Here is a 12,251-nt window from a genome sequence, read left to right on the forward strand (position 1 = left end):
GTAACTTTTTTTTTTTTCCCCCACTGCAAATCCTCCTCCAGACACATTGTTATACGAGTTGTTGTGCATACATGGGCTGTAATGGCTATTGCAGCTGTGAAGCGTTTCTGAAGAAAGGATCTTGTCGTATGAAACATCCTGTGCATTGGCAGGGATCTTCGTGTGTAGCTCCTGACTGCGGCTGCCTTTTCAGCAGCTGYGATTAGGTGCTGCGACAATTCCCTTTGCGTGCTTTAACTTTACGGAGGTAGGTTAACCCTGAGACTCGCTGTGGAAACCATTCCAAAGTTGCCTGTTATGTCGATGTAGTTTCCGCTCAGTCTGTTTTATCCACACTATGATGCTAGTGTCTTGGGGCAGTGCCGTGCTAGCAGGGAACGTATTAACGCTCGTCCCCTTGCCGCTCTGCTGGGCTGTGGATTTCCTGAGAGGGATGGTGGCTGCGGCATGCCATGGGGACCGTGCCCGGGAGCAAGGAGCGGTGCGGAGCTCTGGGGAGCCTCTGCAGCCCTCTGAGCTGGGGAGGCCGAACTGGCGCTCGCCCCTGCTTAGCGGCGAGGGAGAAGCTACCAAGCCGGGTACGCGCGGCGGCTCGGCTGCCGCTTCCCCCAGCGCGCACGGGCGCTCGCAGGGGTTTGGCATGCATCCGTTCCTGCTTTGGGTCACCAGAACGCTGCCGCAGCGACCAGGCACTGTCGGCGTGTGGGCCGAGGGCCAGGACAGCCTCCGGGCGCGAGCAGCACGGAGCGCGCCGGCGGGCTGCAGGGCTGCGCTCGGGGCACTGAGCGTGCGCAGGGCTGCGGGCAGCAGCTGCCTCTGCCAGGAGCGGCTCAGGCTCAAATGCAGGTGAATGGCACACGCAGCAGATGCGCATGCTTCGGCGCTTAGCGGCAGCGAGGGCTCCCAAGCGCCCAGCGGCTCCGGCCGGTGCGAGACTCGGCTCTCCCAGCACGCCGAGCGGGAGGCTCTGGCCCTGCGGATGCAGAGCCCTGGTGCAGGCGGTCAGGGCCGTCTCTGGACAAGCCTGCTGGCTCCCTCTCTTGGCTCTCAGCAAAATGGAAGGTTTCCTGATACTGTCACAGGGAAACAAAAGCAATTATAAACAATCTCTTATTTTCCAGTTTCAGTATCCCCCAAATCTRCATCTTTGTGGTGAGAACAGGATGGGATATTCGGGAAGGGAGAGTTATAAAGGAGGGTAAAATTCAGAGTGCAGCGTGGTCCAGGTTCTTGACATCTATCTRTAGGCACCTGAGATTTCCTCAGTAGCCAATGAAAAGGACACTTTCAGCTGATGTTTAGCCTGTTTATGGTAGGTGAAATGAATTTTGGCTGTGGAGCCTATGCTATATCTGAATATGTATTTTGATAGAAATTGCCATATCCTCACTGGATCTGTCTTGTACTCCTTTGTGCATGTAATGTAATTATTATTGCAAAGGTGGAGTCAAAGAGAAAATGGTCCTGAAAATAGTAATTACAATTTTTAACCAGCACTTTGTCATTTCCAGTCTTGGCAATTAAGTGTTGGGTGATCAGAAAGTTAAGGAAACTCCTGATTGCATAATAAACTAATTAATCAGTCTTTGTCAGATTGCATATAGGAAAATATGGCCCTGACCTCACAGTCCCATGAAGGGAGACTTCCATATGCTGCTGTACTGCAGTTCTGAGGTCTGCACTTGCATTTATGTTGCTGGAGTGCTCTTTTGCATTCAGCAGGATCCTTCTTCCCACCCCATGTCATACCTCCAAGACCAAAACACAGCATTACTTACAGGTTGATCTGCGAAAGGTCTCTGGGTGCTGCTGGGAGCACGGTACTGAGGAGTTGACAGGTTTAATATGTGTTCAAATGGGCAACTGTTGAAAAAAGAATGCCTTGCTCTAGACAGACCTGTCAACAAACAGCTCAGCATTTCACAGCATAGTCTTCCTTCATGGCCTTCAGCTTAATTAAGATGTTGTGACTACATACTGCCTTCATTTCAGACTTCAGCATCTTGTGGCTGCATATTGCTTTGGCTTATCAGAGCTACAAGGACGGTGAGAGAGAGGGAGCCCTCTCAGGCAGCCASAGATAATAACATACAGGGAAAATTCCTGAATGAAGTGAAAAATTATTTATAATAATGGTACTCAAATAGAAGGGAAATAAGTCACTTTAAGGGTATATAAATTTTTATGATAGTGTATAAACAGCCATAGTTTGCCTTGTCTCCCATCTATCCCTGCAGAGAATAAGGGCAACATCTAGCATAAAGAAAAATATAATAAGAGAACGAGAAAATGAATGGGAAGAGCTGGAGGATTGATCACTTGGTGTATTTGTATATCCTGATGTAAAAGGTGCTGCTGACAGGTGGCCAGGTTTCTTCTGTATAAAACCATGTGTGTGCTGTCAGGGCGGTGTGAGCAGCCTTGTTTCGATTGATGAATTGCCTGCTTTCTTGATTAAACCTTCCGTCACTTAAGAAACAAAAAGCCTGTGTTTGGATGGCAGAGTGGGACATGTCAAAAAAATCTGTCTGCTTTACCTTTGTGCAGATGTTGGGCACAGACTGTAACATGTATTATTAAAATGAATGTGGCATTTACTGTGCATTATTTCTTTCCTGGGAGAAAGGACCTGTAAATTATATGCTAATAATAAGCTTTAACCCTTTCAGAAACCAAGAGATTTAGGAGTGCAAATATTCCTGCAGGCTTTACTAATTGGATGTGCTTTAATACCACTGTAGCTCTCTCTGAAGTTAATAAACAGTGTGTTTCAGACCAGTATGTTGATGCCCCTTGGGGATCTTGCCTCCAATAAGTTTTCTGCTGTGTAAGTGCCACTGAAACGTAAACCTTTTGAATTACAAGATCCTCCATAGAAAGCCTCCTCCAAATACTAATTATCGGCAAAAGCTGTCTGCCTGTCTGAGGCTGAGGCCRGCAGCAGGACAGGTTACACAGCCAGCCATGCAAGACCCCCTCCACGGGGAGACGGCCCTCTGCCTTTGGAGCTCGCGTATCTTCCTCGCAATGCACCAGCTCTAACATTTTATTTCGCTTTCAGAATCGCTTTAACCTGCCAGTTGGAGACGTACTCAACCAACTTGTGGTCTCAGGAGAAGGATTAGGGTTGGAAAAAAGTCTAACATACCTTCCAGAGTACATGGCAGGATGTTGCATGGGAAACCAGTGACTGAGTTTGTGAAAGGACATTTTACGGTGTCACCTGTGATTTCCAGAAAATTAAAGCCGGTCCAAGCTATGTGCTGCCCCATAGTGGGGTTTTCTCTGCTAACGTCAGGTGGGCAAAGCCGTCACCGGCTTTGGTGTGTGACGCTGCACACTCCTAGGTAGGGTTATCTTTTTTGCCATGAAATTTTACTGTAGCAACTTCTGAGTCATGCTGCAGGAAAACATGTTTGTAAGTACTCTCATAGCACAAAAATGTCTATACTTTGAATATAAGACAGTCAGTATTTTACCTTTTAGAGTCTGAATGCTCTGAGTGTCAAGACAGAAATCTCATTGCAAAGTGTATCAGATATTTCTGCACAGCCACCATCAGCTTGTTCAAAATCATTAGAACCTCTTTGTACCATTTTTTGTAAGTGTATGCATTTCCAGATACTGCTACAGCTGACAGTATCTCTTAGCCAGAAATCTGACTTGAGTAGTATAATCCTATCTCTAAGGATTTTTGTCTTAGCAGAAACCTGGCTGTAAGATGATCATCGCAATTACCCTCAGATATGACTGAGCTTCATTTTCTAGAACACTTAAATGAGAAAATTGTGTGGAAAAAGCAACAGAAAAAAAGCAGAGCATACTTTGATATATGGTTGTTTACAGTATTTTCAAATAGTACTTGCCAGCTGTCAGCCCAAAACAATTAAAACAGTTGTGTGAGTACTTTAAAAGGGATAAAGTTGATGTTAGCTTGGCATATTGATATGCCACCCATATGTTTGGTACCTCAAGTGGTGTTAATCCATAGTAATAAAACAGGATCCAGAAGCACATTATTTGTACTGTATAAAAGTTAACTGAATTGGTTTTTAAAATATGCTTAAGATTCTCATATTATTTGAGGAGTTCTCGGCTCAGTTACAGATCCTTCAGAAGGTGTTTGCGGAGCCAACGTTCAACACTGTCTTTGTAGAGCCGTTCTTGTAGCTGCCTCTGTAAGAGCTCTCAGCTGCCGGGAATGAGCAGAGAGCTTGTCGCCACGCCGTTGCTGCCAGAGCTTCTGCTTGAAGCGTTTTGTGCAGGCTGGCTGTGACATGGCACACTGTTCAGTGTGCTTAGTTATATGTCATTCAAGTATGTGTGCTCATTTTTCTCAAACTCCTTTTTTTCCTTTTGTGCAGGCTCTATCCTTAAACTGTGGCTGCTGTTTGCTCAAAATGCCAGAATTCTTAAAAGTTTTGCTAGTATTGAACTGAAGATGAAGGTTTTCGTACTCCTTCAAAGAAAAAAGTTGTGTCCTCTAGATTGGAGCTTAGATGTCACAGCCCTGGAAGAAGCTTGTTACTTTGCAAATGTTTAGTGTGAATGTCTATAAGAAAACGAAAGGAAAAAGGCTTTTTCAGGCCTGGGATCCTCTGTTTAGACAGTGAACAATTGTCTACATGCCTCACTTGTTGTGTAGCGTAAAGACCTAGCAATCTACTGATAAAGCGACACTCATGATTTTGAACAACGCTGCAATACTTGCCATTCTTTTCTGTAGGAGCAACTTTTTTTGGAAGCAGTTATTTTATGCAACAATGCCCTTGGGCATATTTCTTATCTTAAAAGTGCTATTTTGTGACTTTTTACCGCAATGTTAACGCAATTATTCGTGTGAAGTATTCTTCCCAGAGAAACCGGACTGAGCGCAGAAGGAAAAGCAGCACTGACCGTTGTCAGCTTCGGGCGTGCTGTTGGCCGACGTGTGCTCACATCCAGCTAACCAGAGAGAGGACCTGCTCATGGGCAGCTCTTCTAGGTGGCATTTTCTCAACATGTCTGACTTGGTTTATTTTGGCATCATGTACCTTTTGTTACTCCATATTTATTTGCCTCAGAGATACTTTATGGAAAGGTCAGAACAAACTCTGTGAAAGGAATCAAGGCATTTTCATTCAAATGAAGGCAGAGCCTCCCTGCGCCACCCACACCCCTTTCCTTCACTACACTGTGAAAACGGCTCAGTTYAGGGAGTATTCAGCAGAAGATGTGATGGCAGGTGGTTTCCCTCTGGGAAGGAGCAGGTTCTTATGGACCTGCACGTGGTCTGCTCAGGTGGCAGGACGACTTCTGTGTTATGTGATGGCCATAGGTAGCAGCATAGTGTAGGCAAATGGTCAATGCGGTAGCCTTCATGAGGTAAGGCGGCTGGGCAGCAACCTGCAGACTGAAATACTGGCATAAAATAGGTCCAAYAGAGTTTGCTGAGGCAAATTTGTACCATTAAGTCGCTTCGAAGTAGGAGGAGAATCTCAGCAGGACGATTTGACCGTGAGGGAAGAAGTGGTAGGACCCGGTGCTGTGACCCTCTCTACCGGGGCAGCGCTGTTCGGACGTCACGGAGAACGCGAGCCGTAGTCTGTTGTTAATGCTGAATTGTCAGTTTCTGCTAAGGCATGGTCTAGGATTTGGATGTAAGGAGAAAAGTATGTTCCTTAGCTCCTGTAGAAAGTAAAGTCAGATTTGGTAAATGGTGTTCGTTCCAACACTGGTTTATAATCCAGATTTCTGGAGGCAACAAAGAGAATGGAAACTGATGCTAATGATCTGGAAAAACATCAAAGCCAGTGGATTCCTGAAAAAGAAACCAAGTTGCTTTCCTGTATTGAACAATAAAGATCTTGGCAAAGGGAAATCGTAATTTGTCTGCATAGCTTTAGCTTTATTTTTGAAGCATTTATTTCACGCATTGCTCTTATGGTAGCAGTTTGCTTCCACATTCCTCCTTTCTTTCTGGAGCCTCAGTCAATTTCTTCAACATGGCTTTGAGTTTGATATTCTTCTGCTCTGAAACATGTCTTGTAAGAATTTGCGAACGCGTAGCCATGGAGTCTGGCTTGAATCCCATGGTGGTGATCACCGTGTGGAGTCTAAAGAGAGCYAGTCTAACTGCTTCGCTTTCTGGCAGCTTCATTTTTCCACTGCTGCTATTGACTCAATACCTTGTTGCATGTCCCACATTTAGAAAAAAATAAAAAAATAAAAAAAATAAAAGAAGTAATCTCTTTCAGTGGTTTTTCTAGATTAACAAATGGAGGAAAAATTAAAGATTTCATTACATTTCAGTGCCCATATGTCGGCTTCTTTCTTGTTGCAAAATGTCAGGTTATCTATACCACAACTGCCACTTACTTCTCTTCAATGTACATTTTCTTTTAAAAGATACTGTATCTTTTATCTGTATGTAATGAGGACAGACGTTTTAATCAGAGGTTAGTCATTTATTTTTGCAAACTATTGTTTTGCTTCATCATTTTTGCAGATAATTAAATGGTTCACTTGGCACAGTGTGTCTGCTTTATTAAAACAGGTAATTTTGAAAAAAAGAAAGATGCTATTTTTTGGATCACTGCACAAGAATTGCTTTTATCTTCATCTTTCAGCATAGTTTCTGGTGGTTTTGCAATACCATCCTATGTTCAAGTATTTTAGTACACTCCACCCTCTGAAGGGGGAGGCCCTGTGCTGCATTTTACTGTCGATCCAGATTCCTACACTTACATTCATTGCACTTCTTAAGAATAGAAGCAGAACTAAATTTATTTTTTGTGACACTGAATTTTAATTAGGAAGATCCAAAAAACCAGGCAAGTTGTGACATTAGCTTTATTCTGCATTAATCTTAGCCCAGTAAAGAGGTTTCAAAGTCAGCGTGTTCTTTTGCACTATTGCAATTTCCAGTCTTTGGATATATAGACCTGGATAATCTTCAAAATACAAAAGGCTCTGTTAATACCCAGCAGTTCAGGGAGTAAAATGCTGCAGCTGCGTATTTCAGAAAGGGAAATGTAAGTGTTACTTAATCTTGTGTTTAGTGAGATTCAAAAAACTGTTTCTTACTCAGTTCAGTTCATCCGTGGTGTACAGATTTTTGCATGCTTGCTGATGTGTTGTAGCATCCCGTGTTCCCAGTGCTCCACTCGGGGACTCTTGGCCCAGACAGTGTAAGGCGAAGGCATGAGGTCTGCTGCCTGTATATATATATATTTAAGCACGTAGGCTTTCTGATTAGCCTAGTGTAGTCCAAAAAGGAATTCTGTTAATCATCTCATTTTTTGCCAAGCTGTACAAAAGCATGAAGGTTTTGGCTGTAGTGCTGCTCTTTGCTCATCTTTTTCTTGCATTTAGTCTGAGTTATCTCATGAAGCTGTGGATTGATGTGAAGAACTTTCATGTTCTCCTGCTGTAAGATACCAGACTTCCAGTCTTCATCTATTTTTCCCATCATACACATCATCTTCCAAGGCAACTGCTTGTTGATTTCCGAGCAGAGACTCGCTCGGTTCCTCGCCCTCTGATGCCCGCGGGTAGTTCATAAGCAGGAGGATCGGCAGGGCGCGGAAAGCCGGCGGGCGGGCGGTGGTGAGGCCCCGCGTCCCGGTGGAGCGTGGCCGGAGCCAGGGGTTGTCCCGAGCCCCCGAAGGCGCTGACGACGGGAGCGGGGCCTGCGCCCGCGGGGCCAGTGCCGCTCGCCTGGGCGCCTCGGCCAGAGCAGGGCATGGATCTGGCTTTGCTCCGCGCGCCGGGAAGAAGCCACCGGMGGACCCTGATGGTCCGAAGGTGGCAAGTCGTTGGACTTGCACCGGCTGCTTGCGGAGCACAACCTTTGAGGGGCTGCGGTGTGTTTGTTTTGCTTCTGAGTGCCATAGTTTAGGGTTGGGGTTTTTTGTTGTGTTTTTTTTTGTTTTTTTTGGTTTTTTTTAGATAGGAAGAAGCTGCTATGTAGTTTGGATATTTAAACAGTTATTAACCAAATGACAATTAACAGATTGCATAGACAGATTTTCTTTTCAAAACCCCTGAAATGGAGTACAGTTTGCAAAACTATCACAGCATAGTAATGACAATGAATTTTGATTTCCCGGAACTGATATTAGACTCCTTATTAAACTATGTGCATCTGCTTTTAATTTACTCCAAATAATTGGAAAATGCAATGAAGCTTTCCAATTAAAGCACGGCTTTATGCTGTTTAATAATACCCCCATAATATTATAGCTTATGAAGTGACAGGTGAGTTGGTGTATGAATAAAACATAAAGGCAGCAATAAGGGACAGAAAACCGGAGACAGTTGTTGGGGATTTTAAATGCTGGATGTAATTTGCATATATTAATCTCTTCTTTTCAGCCTTATCAGGCGTTCTTCAGTATTTGAAGTTAAAATAGCGTTGACAGGCRGGAGTACGCTTAGTTTTTTCAAGGATTTATTACTTGTATAATTTCTGATCTTTAATAAGCAGATATGACTGATCCTCATAGTTCTATAGAAATCGGTTAATTGTTCCAGATGGCGTGTACTGATTATGCAAAATTACTTTTCACACCATTTTTTTTTTCTGATGGAGTTTGGAGTAAAATTAAATTTTTTATAGCCTTCTTATCATGCTGTTTTACAGTGGTTTTTGCACAGAAGTTGAATTTAATCTACTATATTACATTGACCAGCAGAGTTATTCTAATGTAGCATTTTGTGATTTGACAAAGAATAATAGAACACATTGCTCATTGTTCGTTACTGTGCTGCTAATAAAAAGGAGTTCCAGTGCAGAAAACCAGGCTGTTATTTATGAAGAATGCTTAATTTGCACAGTTAAAAATGCAAAATTGTTACAATGAGATGTTCTCTCTTTTGGATAGAAGACTTGGGCAGAATAAATGAAAATAGTCTTGTTGCTACAGATTTCATCTAATAAAGAAGGATTTTTTTTTTTTTTTAAATGACTGGTGTGGTTAAACTGTATTTTATTGGGAGGAGCAGTCATCCAGGCAGCACGCTCTGGCTCCTATCAAGAGGTGTCACTGGTGTTTTCCCTGATTATCGTAATCCGGATATCTCAATGGCGTAATTTCATAATTGAAAAACATTTATAAAGGTTGTTGGGCTYCATTTATCTAATGAAAAGCTGTTTATACAAAATAAACCCCACAGAAAACCCGCTTGCTAATACGGTTGTTGGGACTCGCTCGAACGTTGGCTCGGTTCCCGCGGGCCGCTGGGTTCCCGCGGGCCGCGACGCCGCTCAGGGCCGCCCCGCCGTCTGCGGAGGCCGGGCGCCGCGTGGCCTGGCGCCGGAGCGGTGTTGGGAATCACGGCGGCGGTGCTGACGCTCGCGGTCTCGTTTATGCTCGCTGTCAGCTACCGCGGGTTTGTCAGAGCAACGTCAGCTCCCGTTTAATTTTCTTGTTGCGTCTCATCATTTGTCATACCCTCCACAGGCATGCGTGAACTCCTTTTCTTTAACAGYGCTGACGCTCTGCTGTGTTTGATGGGGTTTTCCTCTTACGTCCCCTCGTTTGAGCAGTTCTGGGGGTTTCGTAGTGCCTCTACCAAACCGCCTCGKCGGYGGCGGCGTCCTTGGTAGCGCCCRGTCAGAGRGCGTCTGCTGGTGGTCGGGGCAGCAAGGACCTCCAGCGGTGCGGGGCTATGTGGCGTGAGGGTAACGTGCTCCATCGCACCGGCCAGGCTTTGTCCTGGAGTCTTTACTGCCACGTTTTAGACACTTATGGAGAGGCTGAAGGTGCAGTCAAGGGCTGAGTCTAATACATCTTATTAATCTTTGAAAAGCAAAACAGCAAATGYTTAAAAAATGACCTTGTAGTTAATGGAATTAAAATCTCCAATTAAATTAGAAAAGTGGGGATACAGTAAATGGACTTTTATAAAGAGTGCTTATTTTTAACTCAGTAGAAAAAAGTTAAGTAATTAACTCAGCCATTAGAAAGCTCAAAATTTCTCTTGTCTCCTGTGGAACTAGAAAATTGTTTTGTGTATACTCTTATGAATGTATATATAATGTATATGGAGAGGACTAATGGCATAAATCAGAAATGATTAAAAAATATTTGTTCTAATGAAGTAATAATTTGGTAGTAATGCTTTTCATCAGTGTAGCTTAAGGCTACATTAAGTGGACAGACTTTATATGGATTCTCTAATTTTAATCTTCAAAACGCTATCTAATGTCTCATTAAGACTTGCATATAATGTATCTTAAGTACAGTCATTAAATATAGTTTAGGGAGATTTATGTTCAGATATTGCTTAAAGATGTTTTAATAGGCCCATTTACTCTGATGATATTAATGAGCTCTTAACACATATTAAGCTTCTAAAACTAGTAGTATTACTCTCACAGTGAGCAAAACAACTTAGGAATTGTAAATGAATTGGATGCTCCAGCAAGGCTGTTTTTCAGTTGAGTCTTCAGACACCCTCCTGAATCTGCTTAGCTCCATCAACATCTTGCTCTGTCCCCGCTGCAGTTTCTGTATACTCCTCCTGCTTTCCTCTAATATACATTACGTGGCCCTGACAAGGTCAGTCGGACCTTTGTGTCATATGTTGTGTCTCCTGGGCATGCAAAGGGTTAAGAGAGATTACTGTTGCTCGTATAACCATATGTATGATAAAGAACTGTGCATTCGCATCACATTATGGGAATACACTAGACCTGCTGTAAAAGATCTGTAAAATGTTATGGATATTTGATTGTATATTTACTAAAATCAGATATTTTAAGGAAAGAGCCAAACATGATCATGGTTTTTGATGAATTCTACTTTTTGATCATTTAAAGTTAAGATGCAAGAATTTATATATAATAAAAACTGTTCATTCCCCTATTGTCACTTTAGTTCCAACTCAGAAAGTTATTGCAAACAAAATTCTCTGGTTTCATCACTCAGCTCTTCTTAAAAATCCTTCTGAGTTCAGAGACTTTTATAATTACTAAATTGGTTTGTTAGAAGGAGATAATAGCAAATTTCTTCTTTTCATAATTGGACATTTCTTCCCTGTAGGCTAATGTATGCGCAGCACTTGCATACACAATAAGCTGTGCTTTTGAAAAGCCATAACTAGCTAATAAGTGCTGTGGTGTCATCAGAGAGTAATGGTTTGCTGATTAGCATAATTAATGACAAATGGTGGTGTGGAACTGGTGGATTGGTTTAGTAGATGATGAATGCGTTGCAGCCTAAGTCGAATGCTGCCAAGTAGGCCTCGCTGGCTGTCAGCCGTCTGTTCTTGTGCAGGTAGAGCTCATTAGTCACGATGCAAGTGTGCCAGTTTATATTCACTGCTGTTTTGAGCATAGAAGACTCAATAAAACAAGCCACTGCCCTGTCACGGTTTCCTCGAAGTATCATCCCGGAATCTCCTGTTCCGCAGCCGGGAGCTCGGCTGGTGCGGTCCGGGAGCAGGATGATTTTCAGACCCGCCGTGGGGTGCTAAGTGGTGGAAGGTGTTAGACCGAAATGCTGCTGGGAATCAATAAAGCACTTACTGGGAGATGAATTGCTGCACCCGTTTGGAATATTTCTGTGGGCTGTGAATGTTCTTTTTCCTTTGAGGGTAGGAGAGAAGCTATAGGCGACCATCCATGCTATGAGATGGGTGCATTTATCTGTGACTTGATTAATCAAGGCTAATTTGCATTCGCAAATGAGACTGATAAAAATGGAGTTACCTTTTCACCTTTAAAGGGGAGGAGGGATTATTTCTAGGTTGTCTCTTTTTTAAGTGATAAGCAACTCCTTTACCAATAAGGATGAAAATACTTAATTTGCATTAGCAAAAGAAGCTAATTATTATATAGTTAATTAGCATCTGGAAATGAGGATTATCTTAATTACAAAGCACAATTTCCTTAATAGCTACAAAACTGTAAGTTTGATCTGTGTGGAGATTGGTGACTATTATTATGTAATTAGTGATCATATTAATGGTGCAGTGTATTTAGATATAATTTGCATATGCAAATGAAATTTACCTGATAGAAATATGTGGCTCCACTAATGACTCTGAACACTTAAAAATTAAATTGCATTAGGAAATTCAAATCCTGAATTGCTGGTTTGGATATCTCTTCTCCTGTAGCAAGGGGCCTGGCGCCGGATGCGCACGCGGCTCCGGGACTGCCGGCCGCAGCGCTGCAGCCTGGCTGTGGGAGGAGAGGGAAAATCTCCCGTCTCTCCTGCTCCCACCCCGAATGTGGTACAGCCTTCCAGCAGCTGAGCGTTTTC

General features: G+C 43.2%; 1 protein-coding gene across 10 annotated transcripts in view; it reads left to right on the forward strand.

Annotated features, from left to right (window-relative positions):
- The window catches only part of MVB12B (multivesicular body subunit 12B), an 81,973-nt gene that overhangs the window by 42,136 nt on the left and 27,586 nt on the right, over nucleotides 1-12,251 (forward strand). Inside the window, exon 9 of one of the 10 annotated variants that reach the window (XM_026089860.1) lies at nucleotides 4,365-6,485. The exons of the other annotated variants lie outside the window; for them this stretch is intronic. Within the exon in view, the coding sequence (XP_025945645.1) occupies nucleotides 4,365-4,543 (179 nt within the window). The 3' untranslated portion in view covers nucleotides 4,544-6,485. Of the gene's footprint in view, nucleotides 1-4,364; nucleotides 6,486-12,251 lie in introns of those variants that run through there. 10 annotated transcript variants of the gene reach the window in all.

Source organism: Apteryx rowi, unplaced genomic scaffold (assembly GCF_003343035.1).
Source record: "Apteryx rowi isolate R43461 unplaced genomic scaffold, aptRow1 scaffold_120, whole genome shotgun sequence".
NCBI lineage: Eukaryota > Metazoa > Chordata > Aves > Apterygiformes > Apterygidae > Apteryx > Apteryx rowi.